The 15944-nt window shown below is 37.4% G+C and overlaps 1 protein-coding gene across 18 annotated transcripts in view; it reads left to right on the plus strand.

Moving 5' to 3' along the window:
- Positions 1-15944, plus strand: part of LOC127977042 (myocyte-specific enhancer factor 2A-like) — a 97343-nt gene that overhangs the window by 39158 nt on the left and 42241 nt on the right. For all 18 annotated transcript variants that reach the window (XM_052581700.1, XM_052581705.1, XM_052581707.1 and 15 more), the window contains one exon: positions 8361-8564. In XM_052581700.1, coding sequence (XP_052437660.1) covers positions 8361-8564 — 204 coding nt within the window. The remainder of the gene's footprint in view (positions 1-8360; positions 8565-15944) is intronic.

Below are 15944 nucleotides of genomic sequence, written 5' to 3' on the forward strand. Positions count from 1 at the left end.
GTTAAGTGCAGCCTTAGGAAGAGGAAGGAATGACAGTGAAAGGAGAAGAAGAAGAGGAGTAGATTTGGTGAGTTTCACTGAACAGCTCAGGCTGACATGCTAATTGCAAAGCTGTGTAAGGGGAACAACTGCCATAATAGCGCAGGAGGACAGAATGATCCTGTATCCCCACTCCTTCTCGCTCTCCACCTGTCCCTCGTCCACTCGGTATAAGCTCTGATTTCCTCTAAGGCTCTTCAAACCTGTAATTATTTGTCCTGATGATGTCACACACCTGTCTCATGTGATAGCGGTAGTAACATGCTTTTGAATTACTCCCCTAGTAGAAAACGTATAATTACGGTGATGGTCTCAAAAGACCCTAATGAGTGCTGCCTGTCAGTGTGGAAACAGCATTACTCGATTGTAGCTCTGATTGTGTTGTGACAGCTCTTTGATTCACAGAGGATGGAAAGTATTATCGTGAACGCTAGTGTAAATACTCGAGGGAAGAGTTCTGCTAACGCACACACAGGAAAACTCCTTGTTAAGCTGAGAGAGAAAAATTGTCACATGAGATTCCGTCAGGTACCTTTTGGCTTTGTTTCCATACAGTCGACATGCTCTCACAAAGCTGCGTTTGTGTGCCAGTGTGTGCGTTTGGACCTCTGTGCCTAACGACGTCCGCCGTACGCCATTAAGCAGGCTCACTAGGGGTAATTACCCAAGTCATTAAAAGTTTGATGATTTCACTGCTGGGTGGAGTGTCGCCCGCCCTTGCTTTGGCTTACTTTTGCTTCCGCACATCACATGTTCAGGAGTGAGCTCTTTTTCATCCCTTTTATTTATTTATTTATTTTTTGCTGGAAAAAAGTGATGCACATCCTTCCATTTTATCAGACTCCTCTTCTTCTCTGTCTCTAAAAGGTTCTGAGAGAACACCATTATTCTTTAATGATGAAAACATGGTTTAGAAACCTGGGAGTGAAAAAAAAGGTTTCAATAGAAAAAAAAACAAAAAAAAAAAAAAACAAGATGGTGTTCACTTAACGTGTCCTTTCCAATATTGGGCGTCCTCAATTGATAGGCTGTAATTTCAGCTAAAATTGATTATTTGAAGCAAAGGGAGTTTTGTTTTTGGTTAAACTGCATTAGAGTATAGCTGTACTGTAGGTTTGTAATGGGAAATAATGTGGGTGGTTTTCTGTCTGTAATTCATGTTTGATGACAACAACAATGAAACGCTCTGAACGATGAAAACTCCACCCACCTCCCTTCAGTTATTCATAGTGGTGGAGGAATATCAACAACAGAGTTATATTTTAGTAATGCAGATGATCGTTATATCCGAAATAATCTGATTAAAGGGACACTAAGTAGGAATTACTCCCATCTAGTGGTGAAATTGTATTTTGCATTCAAACTAATTTTGCTCTCCAGCGCCTCGCTTTTTCAAATGCGCGTTGCATCTACGTTAGGCGATATGTACCAAAAAGCTTTGACGGGATGTCTTCTAATAGCACTTCGTCGAGTTTTCCTTCAGGTGAACAGGTGTGTTATTTCAAACAAACTGCAACATGACCATAAACAAACGAATGTTACAGTATGAATTACTGACTGTGGAAAACATGAAATATTGTAATTAGTAGTTATGTCTTCTTTATTCGTTATATTTTCTGAATAATGTGCATTGTTAGATATAAAAAAAATATTGTAATATAGATTGTAACACTGACTTACCTGTCGAGAAGAAAACTGGCCACTTCAGCGTCTCTTTTGAAATCTTTATCCAGCATTAGCTCTTTCCACCTAGAAAAAGCTTCCCCGACATTAACTCTTGTTTTCTGTAATCTACGGTCACGTTTCCTTTTACGTTCTATTTTTGACTGTTTTGGCGACGATGTTTTCTTCTCCTGTGGCGCGGCATATGTATGGTCCATAATAAGAATGCAATCCAGACTTTTAAACTTGCCGGTGCAGTTTCAAGCGCCTCTCACTGCTCTGCACCTGCGTTTCTGGCTCTGACCGAAAACGCGTTGTGGAAACGCGTTGGCTTAGTACTTTTTGTCCCTCTCTGCTATTATAGTTTTGCAAGATGGCGGAACCACATGGAAGCCTCCGTCGACCTACCCGTCCCATGTATATAAAGATAATAAATTCTTCATTTACGAGGATTAGTTTAAACATTGGCATAGGTATTTGTACACCATTGAGGGCATATTTATGAATAAAAATATTGATTTTAGATAATAAAATACCTAAAAAGTTACTTATTGTCCCTTTAATGATTTCTTATCCTGTCAAGTCTGTTGGCCTCATTATTCATTCAAGAAACTAAACGAGATCTGTTCCGAGTGGTTATTTATTTATTAATAGATTCACTATATATTTGTTTATAATAAGAATATACATTTATAATAAACGTTTTGTATAACATCATTGATTTTATTTGATAAATCTGTCAATTAAATCAATCAATTATAAATCTGTTGGATGTGTCATTTAATTATGATTATAAATATATTTTACCTTGCTGGTTATAGACACTTTCTGTGTTTGCCTTCTTGATGAAAACAATTTTGCTTAGAATTTTTCCCCAAATGTATTTGAGACAGCAGCGTAATTAGGTTCCATACATTTAGGAATAGCTTTTGCTTGAACGATGCTTTACAATTCTGTCTTTATAGGCATCTCACTGGATTATGGAATCACATTGCATTCAAGTACCTTTGAAAATATGAACCGTTTTTTTTCTGGCTTGTTTTGCCTTAATTGCTTTGATAGCTGACTTTGAACAGAGTGTAAGAGGCCAATTATCACAGGTGAAGTTCATGTCGTGAATGGGGGTGAGAGATAAATGCATAGAAATCAGTCTAATTACAAGGTCAACTGGCACAGTCCCAGCTGGCTGGCTCTGCCCTTTGGGTACTCGAATGCTCAGAACCCAGCAGTGAACTGTGGACCCAGGGCTTCCTCTGCGTCCTGTGAAAGCTGATCCAGCCGGACAGGAGGGAGGGACCGCTGCCTGTCTCCCAAGCCTGAGTGCTCTTTGCTGGGAAGCAGGAGCCAGGGGGCTTGGGTCACTCTGCCAGCTGGTGCTATGGTAGAGACTTTCTCTGGACTTCATAGACCTCCTGCCATTTGTTATCAAGACCGTTGAAGCTGACTTGCTGCTTTGAATAATATGTCACCCCTGGTCCCTTACCACGCTCCGATTCGATATAAGAGGCATCATCTCCAATAACAGAGCACAATACAGGCCAACATGGCTTGTTTTTCCTGTTGACTCCTTTCCCTAAGGACAGCCTGTGATGGAGTCTTTGACTGACAAACCAGACCTTGTCATTTTTCTGAGGTGAAACAAACACATACAGATGTAAACATATTCGCATACGCTTCATCTACGTGGGTGCATTTCCTCATGATCTAGTTTGTTTCACCACAACCCACAACAAGGAATTCCTTAAGATTCTGGTCAAGTAAATGCGTAAATGCATTGCAACACTTTTCACCCACACATATTGCCCATTTCCTCATTTATGGGAGCAAGGGTTTATTTTTACTCACACACATCCTCATTTGCTTTGATTCACTGGTATCTTGAAATTCTTAGAAGCCACAATGCCCAGTGGTATACGAGTCGGCCCAGTGCGCTGGCAGCAAAAAGAGGACATAGTGAGAAAAGTAAGAGATAAAACTTGAAAGAGACGATGGCAGAGCAGAATGAGTAGCCCAGCCTCTACCTGATATGCTGAAAAAGTTGTGAAAAGGTCAGCGTTTTTATTCCTGCTGTACAATTAGATGAGAAATGCTAATATAATTACTGGATGGCTGGGATAGAATGACCTTATCAAAGACTGCCACAAGTTAGAGGGAACAAAGAGAAGTTTGGAGCACAAAACATGACTCATAGCATCACTTCCTTACACTTTAGTTTGGGTGCTGTGTTGAAGTTGGGCTGTGCGATATGATGATATATATCAGATGGATGAAATAAAAAGTCTGTTGTCTCGTATCCTGTTGAAACAGCAAACAAACAACACAGCGCAATTTTTTTTGCTGCTTTATTGGCTTGGAACAATTACATAAACCCACTTAAATGTGTCAGAATCCCCATCTTTGCAAGTATCCTCATAAACGCATTGATTTAGGTCTTGAGAGAGAGTAAACAGCTGAAAAAGAAAATGCATATGCAACTGTATATTGGATCTGGACTTCGGTCTTAAAAGGGAAGCTGTCCAATATTCCTCCTGTCTGCCATTAATATTAATCAAACAACAGTGAGAGAAAATCTCTCACTGCTCCTGACCAAATCACTTTTGTAACTTGTCAAGATATCAAAGATTATTTTAATTTAATTCCATAACCTTTTTTAAAAATAATAAATAACTATATCGTGATATAAAGTATATACTTATCATGATATAAAATTAGTCATACCGTGATATAAGATTTTGGTCATATTGCCCCCCCCCCCCCATGTTGAAGTGCTCCCGAGATCTGTTTGTGGAATGGATATTCTCACCAATATATTATAAAATAGTTAAGAAAAAAAGAATATCATGTTAATAATAATAAAAAATACACAGTATACAGTATGTTTCAAATGTTAAACCACAAGTGTTTCTTTCAGTGAAAACTGCAGACAAATTAATTAATTTCAGTTAATTGTCCAGCCTTAACACATATGACAATAACTAGGTCAGTATAATACAGTTATGTAGAACTGGAACACAAAAAGTCTGAAATCAGTCACACCCTAGCCCAACTGCTGTGTGAGTGTGTTTCTCTGTAAGCTAGTGGGAAAAAAAGCCCTAGTGACCAGAGATATCTCTTTGGCTTTTCACTGGCTCAGCAGTGACCCGATAGACTAGGGGTGTTGTTTAGAGACTCACCCAAAAGCCCTGGTTGAATCTAGAGTGCTTATTTGTGGCATTCTTATACTGTGGCTGGTACACTGTACTTATCATACAGATGACAACTGCATTTGTCATTACTGCAGTCACAGACGTGTATTGTGCTGCCCAAAGCTGAGAAGAGTATAATTGCTCTTTTCATGATAAGTTATGAAGTTAAAAGCTCTTGTTTGAATGTGAATATTTTATGTGTATCTATACACGTATGACACTGCTCTGCACTGCAGCTGGAATAAATCATTACTCTGGGTCAGCAAGCAAGTGCCCTGAACAGAAATGGAGTGGAACAATGTCACCACACAGACTATACTAAAGGTGACATTTTCTTCTGCTGCCTCAGAGGTCAACTTCAACCTGAACTATGCCACCTATTTGGACTATGGTTCCCATCTCTTTTTCCACTATTAAGTTGCACAATTAAATCTGCCATTTTTGGTATGAAGGAGCATTTAATCATGATATACTTGGAAAAGGTCTGTCCAGAGAGATTTTGGAGGCTGCTTTGCCTTGTGTTTGCTCTGCAATAGAGGCAAGCGGAGTCTTAATGACAGTTGGGAGGGAGCAGCTCTCTGTGGCTCTGGGAATTCACACTGCTGTCTGCCTGAGCTTAACTTACTGTTCTCCCTGGACTGCTCAGGTATACAGTCCTGCTTCGCCAGCACACTCCGTTCACTTTCCGTTTATTGATAATGAAAGCTGCTGTGTGTCATTGCCTCATGTCATTGGAGGTTGAATGGATTTGGACGAATGTGCATCAACATAACATTTGTCCTGTGCAGATTTGATTTTGTCCAACAGTAGCTGTCATGGAATTTTAAGCAGCAAGAGCAGTCTTGTGAAGTGTGGCATGCTTGTATACTGTACACTATACAGTATATGTGTAAATATACATATGCATGCATACGTATTGCATATGTATGTATGTTTCAAATAAATGCTGTTCTTTAAACTTTCTATTTATTTGATAATTTTGAATAAAATTTATCAGAGTGTCCATAGAAATATTATACAGCATTTATTTATTCAGCTTTTATGTATTATTCAGCTGTTTTCAACATTGATGATAAGAAATGTTCCTCTAGCACGAAGTTGGGATATTTAATTGATTTCTGAAGAATAATGTGACACTGAAGACTGGAGTAATGAATGCTGAAAATTCATCACGGAGATAAACTACAGTTTAAAATATTGTGAAATAGAAAACAGTTATTGTAAATTGCAATAATATTTCACAGTATTACTGTATTTAACATATTCCTGATTTTTTATTTAGCATACAAATGAAATACTTTTTTTCTTCTTTTGAACAGTTATATATCTGTAGGCCTATATACAATATGTTTTACCCTGTGTTCTAATTCTAATTCTTGTTATTTTTTGATTACCTCATAATAACATCATATAGCTGCCTTTTTATGCATTAATTGGTTAAATCATGTTCTCAAATGTTTTGTTCTTCTGAAAACACAATTAAGCATTGTAATTACCTGTAATGCAGAACATGTAACATACAGTTGGACCGAAAACAGTATGGATTCAGAGATAGTGTGGTGCTCATTGGATTATATTGTATTGCACCATTTGAATTGAGGGTTTCTGCAAGCTGTGACCAATTAAAGTTGAACAAAGCCAGCTCATCTGCTCAGCTCTGCTTTGTAGGTCAGTGAAATTGGCGGAAGTAATCATACAGCTCTCTCTCTCTCTCCCCCTCTCCCTCGCATGCGCACGCTCTCCAACTTCTTTTCGCCCTAGGCACAGCTTTACATGCCATCTCTGTAAGTTTTGCCATGTGCACGACACATCCTGCTCATCTTGAGTGTTCATATGCTCATCCATGATGTCGTTCTGACGCTTCTGTATTATGCAAGTAAATCTGCTGCTATCTCCGCTGTTCAACACTTGTTAAACATGAGAGCTGAGCAAATGTATAATTCATTTTCAGGCTTTTGAAGGATCCTGAATGAGCTTCTCGTGGATAATAGGACACATGCTTGGCTTGGCTCACTGTATAGCTTGGTGCATAATGACTGGTCATCTCTAGAAAAGTCAGATAGTTATGGGCGTGTATGTGCGACCTGCAGAATCATATAAGCCGGCTCATGTTTCAGCGATGGCCCTGCAGGAAGAGGCTGTCAGAGGATGCAGGCAGGACTGATGGAGCCCGCTGTCTCCCTAATGGGCTGATTGCACAGGCTGTGGAGCCTCTGTTGCGCTCCTCACGCTGACCTTCTGTCTGACCTGCCATGACATCAGTGTGGCAGCTCTGCTGTCTGCTTGACTCATTATCTCACAGTAACATGGCCCAGGATAGATGGACACCACTAAAACAATTAGACTTTATCAGATCCCGAAAGACAGTCCAAAACCATTGTAAGGGTCGCCACCACAATTATTTTGATCTGTGATTTTAAAGTTATATTTTCAGTATTTGTTAGCTTTCTATTAAAGGGATGTCCTGTGTTCCTATCAAACAATGACTTCGATTGGTCCCTTTTTTTAACAATATTACTGAATAAATAAGGTGTGTATTCTTTAGCCAAGTAGTGCTACGCATCCCTGCAAATATATTCCACTTTAATTTAATATTAATATTTTCACTTTAATTGGTTTGGTCAAGCATGTTGCCAAAAAACGTATACCTTCAGCATGCTTAGTCTAGGCCAAAACATAAGAAGCTAAATTTTGAGTGAACTTGATTCAGGAAAATATACAGTGATTTTATTTATTTTTTCATATGATTTAGTCATGTTAGTTATGCATCAAGTACACTATGATTTTTGATGATTGAGATCTAGTAGCAACAGCGCATTTTTCCACTTGTGAACAAATCATGGACAGCTTTTCTTGTGCGTGGATTTACCACATTCCAACAAACCAATGAGAATGCGGAACAGTAATGACGATTCATGACAAGAGAGAGTAGGAGTTATAGCTATTATATGTCTGCTCAACCAAATTCCATCCTGGCACAGATTTACAGAATATTACTGTCATTTGGCAAATAAATAATTTATAGACCGTAACATATGTATTACCTTTATTTATTTAGTTATTTATTTTTTATTTAAGCTTTGTTAAATTCCAGATGACAAGAAAATGTATAGTAATACATAATATAGTATAATAAAGTTCCTGAATTGTATGTTTCATTATTATTTGTTTTAATTAAAATTATTTTCTATGTTTTGCCACAAAGGCTGTTTCAACTGACAGTATTTGTGGCAAAACATAGAAAATAATTTTTATTTAAGTGTAAATTGTTGTGAACATGGAACGTTTATGAGATTTCCTTTTTTATTGGTATTAATTGTTGGGCTAATGAACTACAACAGTATGGTATTTTCCTCTGTATTCTCGAGATAATCTTGATTGACTTTCTATATACTAATAAGAATGCAAATTTTGGGGTGTATATGTGTTAACATTTTACTGAGCATTCTTATTTTCTCTGTATTTTTTCCACAGGTTACCTTCACAAAACGGAAGTTTGGTTTGATGAAGAAAGCTTATGAGCTCAGCGTTTTGTGTGACTGTGAGATTGCTCTGATCATATTCAACAGCTCGAACAAACTCTTTCAGTATGCCAGCACTGACATGGACAAAGTCCTACTTAAGTACACAGAATACAACGAACCCCACGAGAGCAGAACCAACTCTGACATTGTAGAGGTGAGTGTGGCCTACTTCTCATTCCTGTAACAAACCATCTTTAATGATTTCATGATGTTTCCATTTACTGTAGTGCAATTTCAGATGTACTATGGCCACAAAAAGTAATTGGACAATTTTAGACATTGACATTTTAAAATGTTTGACTTATTGAATTCGGTAACACAACATCAAACCAAGAGATCCCTTCAAATACATTTGGATTTTTTACGTTTTTTAACAACTTTTGCTTTACTTTTGACCCAATATGATTTTATTTTATTATGTTTTTTAATGTATGACATAAGTTAATCGCATGGGGTGATATTTTATTATATAATGTGCAAAGTCCAAATACTTTTTGGGGTCAATCTATTTGTTTCACAGTTTGAGACTCAAAAAATGAGACTGTAATTGCCTCAAAATATTTAGCCTTTTATCAATATCTAGTTCAGCAGTCAGTTTTAGGTTGAAGTTCAGAAATTATCTATGCACAAATATTCAGCACGTGTGTCCCATAGTGGCATAGGGGACAAACTGATGTCTGGACAGAGTATAACAGTTTCCTTCTCATCCGTGCTTAGATAGGGTTCAGGACGTCTGCAGCCGCTGATAAGTCCAGTCGTACTTAAGCACCGCAACTGACAAAGGGGTATAGATCATGTTACTGGGCACATGGCACAGAACATCCTTTTTTTGTCCACCATTCATGTTTGCCTCAATTAATGAGTGTGTAAAAATTTCTGTTTATACAATTCGTAAAATTGTTTGCTCATCATAAAGCCATCCCAGCTGGCCAAATGAATGCTGTGCAAACCAAAACCATGCTACTGTAGTGTTCAGTGCACAGGAAGCAGGATTTGCCATGCACGCACTGTCCTCATCCATCAAAGCAGCGTTCCAGTTTTATAGGTCAAGAAAATCAGTGAGCAAAGAACAAGAATGCATTCAAAACCTCTCTCTGATGTCATTTTAGAAATAATTTTATTCATTCAGTTCTCAATCCCTTACTAAATATAAATAAAAAATGTCAGTGTGGCATCTATAACATGGACAGAATGGTTTTATCAAGTATACATACAAATTGGCTTATGATGTATAAATATTTTTGTATGCTTTCAGATATTCTCAGTTGTCTGCATGGTACTTATATATTATTCATTCTCATGCATTAGATATGTTCTAGTGTAAAGTAAAATTGTAATGCAATTAAAAAAAATCCTTATTATGCAGTTTTTTTTAAGTAAAATAATTTTCTCTCTTCTGTAGAGCACAAAATAAGATATTCTGAAAAATGTCTTTCTTTTTATGTCCATATAATATTGGACTCCACTGACTTACATTTTACGGTGTTCAGCAGAAGAAAGAAATTCACACAAGAACGACATGAGGCTGAGATTTTTGGGTGAAGTACCCCTTTAAAATCTTTTACTTAAAAAAAAAAAAAGTCTGAAACTGTATAAAAGAAGTCAGCCGAGTTATCTTTTATTCATGCTGATGACACTGCTGGTGAATTGCCTGCATGGCAGAGATGCAGAAGAATGCACAGAGCCATCCATGAGGCCTGAGCTCTCCATCAGCAGCCCATCTGCTCTCTTCCCTGCACAGAGAGGGCCCTCACCTACATTAAAAATGAATGGCCACACTCTCCCCTTATGTAACAGCCACCCCATGTCAGCTTTACCTCTTTACAACAGCTTTTAAAGGGAATGCTGTGCCCCCTCTCAGTGGCTTCATGTCTTTCCCTCTGTGATTTTAAAGAATGGGAAATCGCAATGTTCAATGTTGCAAAACATCCTCATACAGCACTAAAGAGAGCCTCTTTGCTGTTGTGGATTGCCTCTCAATGTCTTTTTAAAGTGAAAAAGGGTTAGTTAAATCCTGTAAGTGTCTTGTAGGACAATAACAAACACATGCAGAGACATGTACTGTACATGCACAGAATCAGGCGTCAGCAGATTTCTTTCTGATGCTTAGTGATGTGGAATGCAGGCTGGTTGCAAGATGCCGCTTTTCCCACGTTGGCCCTCCGGCCGCTGTGGAGAAGCCTGACCCATTGCATGAAGGACCCCAACAAAGCAGCCTTGTCCCTGCTCAGTGGGCCAGCATCTACTCATAGCTGTAGAGATCGCCCACAGCCAGCTCTCTTTCTGTGGCCTTGATTCAGTCGTAAATAAGCAGAGCAGAAATAAACTAGTGAAGCCTCCACTCTCTTTTCCTGCCCGGCTAGTGCTGGAGAAACCAGGAGCGGAGATATCTGCCTTGGACTTCCATCAGAATTTCTGTTGACTTTGATTCTGGTTGAAAGCAGAAGGACTCCATCGAGACACATGTAAAGATCTGTGCAGGAGTTATAAAGTATACTGATATAGCCAAAGGATATCAGTATCCAGCAATATTGATTTTATCCATAAAAACACAGGCCTGTGTTCTCATATTGTACAGTGTTGCATTCTGAAAGAGGATACCATATAGTGATATTATTAATCAAACAGCATGTACATGCAGGAAGTAACCAAAAGCCCTTTTAAGAAAAGTCAGACCACTCTGTGGCCATCTAGACAATGCTTTTTGCAATATAGGTACTCAATTTCTGCTCCTGTTTAGTTCAGTTGTGGTAAATTAGTCAAAACTTTTCATTTTAAAACAGATTTATCAAAATTGATTTGTTAAGGTTGCTGCTTTATTTGATTACTCACCCTCATATCATTCCAAACCTGTAAGACTTCCATTCATCTTCTGAACACAAATTAAGATATATTTGATACATTATGGGAGCTCTCTGAGCCTTCCATATACAGCAATGTAATTAGCACAATCAAAGTCCAGAAACGTAGCAAGGAGATCGGTAAAATAATTAATGTGACATCAGGGGTTCAACCATAATTTTACGAAGCTATGAGAATACTTTTTCTATGCAAAAAATAAATAAATAAATAAATAACTACTTTATTCAACAATTAATTTCTTCCGCGCCACCCTAGCACCATTTTGGAGAGTATCTAATGATCACAAACAGCCTGTGCTGTTCTGTGTCAGCTGCATCATGCGGATACATTTTCTACATTTATTTACACTTTGATAAATAAAAAAATAAGAATCTGTGTAATGCGTAAAATTACAGTTGAACCAATGATGTAAAATTAATTTGCCTCCTTGTTATGTTTCTGGATGTTGATTATGTTAATTACATTGCTGTCTATGGGAGAGTCAGAGAGCTCTCAGAATGCATCAAAAATATCTTAATTTGTCTTCGGGGTTGGAACGTAATTAATGCTAGAATTTTCCTTTTTTGGGTGAAATATCCCTTTAAAACTGTCAATAGCAAATTTAGAAAATTATATATAGATCTTGCATACTGCGTACATAATGTTCAGACAGTTTAATCATTTTAAATGCTACAATAATTAGTTATTGGACATAAAATAAAATAAAAAATATTGACTTCAATATCAGTATTAGCCTGAATTTTAACCCCTTCTCTATCACCCCCCATTTTTGGCATGGAGACACAAATGATATTCCAAAAATAAAAAATATATATATTTATTTATTTAAATGTATAAACAATTGTGTTTCTAAAAGCATTTACCACATCAACATGATGAAGCTAAAGCTACGAGTCTACTCATGCCATGTGTGTTTTTAGAGAATGCTAATAAAAGGCTAATACATTTTTAATGGGTCTCTGTAAGCTCTACTGCATGCTGTTGCCTCATGTCTTGCTCAGCAAACTGCCCCGTTCATGAACGGTTTGAGACATAATCCTCATTATTCCTTTATCATTATTCTTTTGTATAGGGGTACATCCCTAATTTTACAGGCTATAAAAGGTGGTTCTGTAGATTTTTCTAGAGAATCAAGACTTTGTTTCGACTGTTTTGACTAAATAGTGGTGCTTTCATTCTTACAGGTGTCATTTTATGCATTGTCATTTCATCCGTTTTGTCCTTGTATCGATTCTGAAATAACTTTCTGACTGTTTGTCCAGCTTTATAGAAACTGCCTTCTAACAGATCCAGTGTTATTTGAACCTTTACTTTTAGGTTTTTGCTATGCAAAAGCTTCTCATAAAAAGGTGAAAAGTTAAACAATTATTTAAAGAATCGATACACCATTCTCTAAACCTCTCATTTCCATTTCCTGTTGCCCTTTCTTCTGGTGAAATGTGTTTCACATGGAGGCACTTATCTAAATAAAAAGATTGTGTTAAAGTGATAAATGCCACACAAACAATCAACATTTTTTTTACTCATTTGTCCTTTTTCCACCCTGTAGAACAAATGCATACTTTGCTGCTTTTTCATTGAACAGCATAAATTCCTGTTCCATGTGAGAAACCAAATCAAAAGTCACATTCCTACTTGCCATCACCATCTGCAGCAAAAGGCCTGGCCTTGTGTGGTCAGAGGAACAGATGTATTGCTTTCCACAGATGGATGTGTGAGCGGGGCACAGTGTGACGACCAGGCTCAGGGCTATGGACTTTGTCTCAAGTCTGGACCGCAGTCGGTACCGGAGCGCTAGACCGAGATCACCACGCCTGAGCAAAAAGAAGTGTGTGCATGTGTGTTTTTGGTGTGTGCGCGCGTCTGCCACACCATGGTTCAACTTCAATAACGCTCTAGGCGACAGGAGAAGCGTTGCGTGAAATCTCCCTTTGTGGATCCTGTCCACTTCTCTGTCTGATTAAAAGTGGCCGCGATCCCATCTGTGTCTCCCTTTCCAAAGGCTGTGGGTCTGAAGCAAGCCCTTTTATTTACTGAGTAGCAGCGCAGGATTGATGGAGCGTTTCCTCAGAGGTTACAGCATGTCCATTCAGTGGCTCGCGGGGGTCTTTAAGGACCACTGGTGTTCCACAGTATTGCGTCTCCACTAGTACACTTTGTCCTTGTTCTCACCTTTTGCATTGCTCGGAGAATGTGAAAGGAAGTGGAGTTGAAAGGACTTTTCATGTATGATGGACCTTAGTCTAGAGATTGTGGATAAAAGCACAGCCCAACACATTTCACTTTTCGAAGACCCTCAAAGTTCTCTGACCTTTTGTGAAAGCATAAGTTAGGATATTGATGATTTTTAAGCCATATTCAATGTGTTTCTTTTTCTAATAGAAAAAAGGGTAAAGGGATGTTCTGGGTTCAAAACAAGTTAAGCTCTATCGACGCAATCTGAGACATGCTGTTAGCACAGACGATCATTTGGATTCTTCAGTTTACAAAAAAAAAAAAAGAAACCACTTTCCGTTGGGCTCGAGTTTTTTAATATTGAATCCTAAATTGTGCATGATCATTTCAGTTTTTGGTAATCTAATTCTCACTTAAAATTGTTAAAAGCAATCATTTTATAATACTTAAAATGCGGTCTTTAGTAGGGATGTGACGGTAAAAATTTTTTAAAATTACGATTATAGAGACCAAAATGAACACGGTTATCAGTATTATCACATGGTATTATTAAAATGTGCTGAAGATGTTCAAAAAGTACCAACACATAAATCACTTCAAGTTTTATATATAAAAAAATCAACAAACAGCCAATAAAATGACTTTCTGTTGGCATAATCACTAAAATGATAACATTAACAATGATGTCTGGATTTTAAATGACAACATGACCGACAATAGTTTAATAGCATGTACAAATGTTTAATGTAAATGTTCAAACTAAGCTAAACCTCACATTTCAGCCTTTAAATAATGAAAAGGGTAAAGTCAAAATGATAATTGATAAAAAAATGATTATATGTATTTTATCTGCTCCATAAAAAAATCTAGATAACTCATCTGAATTGTTTAAATGTGAAGAATCGACATAAGCATGTTTTTCATCAACCGGTCAAAATTTACAGCAGGACATGCAAATTTTGTCAGTTTTTGTCCAGACAGAAACTGCTCACAGGCTGAACGTAAATGTAAGTCTCTGTAAATCCACTCACTGACAGCAGGTGGCGCTTATGGAAAAGCTGTTTCCCATAAACTCCATGGACACTCATATCTTGAAAATAATAATTGGCTTACAGGTGAATAAATAATTTTCTGATATCTTTTTACGTATGGGAAATTTTTAGTTTTTATTTACTTTACATGAAAATGGCTTTTATGACACTAATCTCAGGTTAACATGCGTAACGTTTAAGCCTTGTGTATACTTTCAAAACTCTTTATAATGTTAATACTGGTGCAGGGTAAAAGTATAAGTGCACATGTGACATTGCTTGTTTTGACAAACTAATGGACGAGCTGAAAAAATTGAGCTTAACTTGTATAAATACATTCCTTTAATTCCTTTGAATTTGATTTGTTATGGAATTTCCTCTTACTGTAAGTCAATTTCAATTAATAAAATGGTAGACAGACAAAGACAATATTACGAATGAGCAAAAGTACAGTCTTTACAATTGTCCCGTCCAAAGAAAGTCTTGATAGTTCCAGTTTTTTTCTAATTGAATTCTGTTTGTGCTCCAAATGAAAAAGCTGCTGCAGGTAATTAAAATAATTAAATCATCCTTCCTCTTGTTCCTCTCCAACTGGAGGTAATGAAATCTTGGTAGCTCTATGCTGGTATTCTGAATACAGGCCGCTCAGTGTGCACATAGGATTCCTTGAAATCAGATATCAAGTTCACAGCAGATATGTGGCGTCCATTTGTCCCTTTTACCCCCTCGCCTCTGTTTGATGCTCTCGACAGTATTACTCAGCCGTGCTGATATCAGTCCATTCTCATTAGCCCAAATTATCATGGTTTGAACACATTAGCAGTCCCAGCTGACAGCCGTTCTATTGAATGCTGGGTAAAGTGTGGAAGCTGCAGACTTGTATTCATATGGCATATGTTTGCTTTGGTTAGATTTACATGTGTGACTTTTTTCCACCGCTGTCACCATGTTGCAAATAACCGAACCGGTGTGTCTGTTGTTGTGAACGGCTGGCTGACCATTTGCAATACTTGGTTTGTTGTTGTCTGAGGTGTAATTTACCTGGTTCAAATAGTAAGCAAATCAGGGAATGATTCAGGCAAATGTTTTTGGGCCTTCATAAGATGTTTGCATTGTTGTGTGTGGTTTTAAAAAACAAATGCTTTTTTTTCTCTCCTAAAGAAATATTCAAAGGTACAGACCAGTACAGAAGACTGGTATTACAAGTGGAATATTTCAACAAAGCAAGCATATTGTTTTTAAGTTGATACATTTTCATGCTAAAATGGAATAAGCATACTTTTGCATATAAGCAAAAATAAATTCTGTCATTATTCAAAATACTAAAGGATGACAGAAAGTGCATATGAGGTAAAAATAATTTTCACAGAATTTTAGAAAATGGTCTTTGTAACTGGTCTCGAGACATCTTTTGAGAATTATTTCCTGGCAAAGACATACTCGAGAATCGCAGGATATGTAAATCT

Source organism: Carassius gibelio, chromosome B18 (genome assembly GCF_023724105.1).
Source record: "Carassius gibelio isolate Cgi1373 ecotype wild population from Czech Republic chromosome B18, carGib1.2-hapl.c, whole genome shotgun sequence".
NCBI classification, from domain to species: domain Eukaryota; kingdom Metazoa; phylum Chordata; class Actinopteri; order Cypriniformes; family Cyprinidae; genus Carassius; species Carassius gibelio.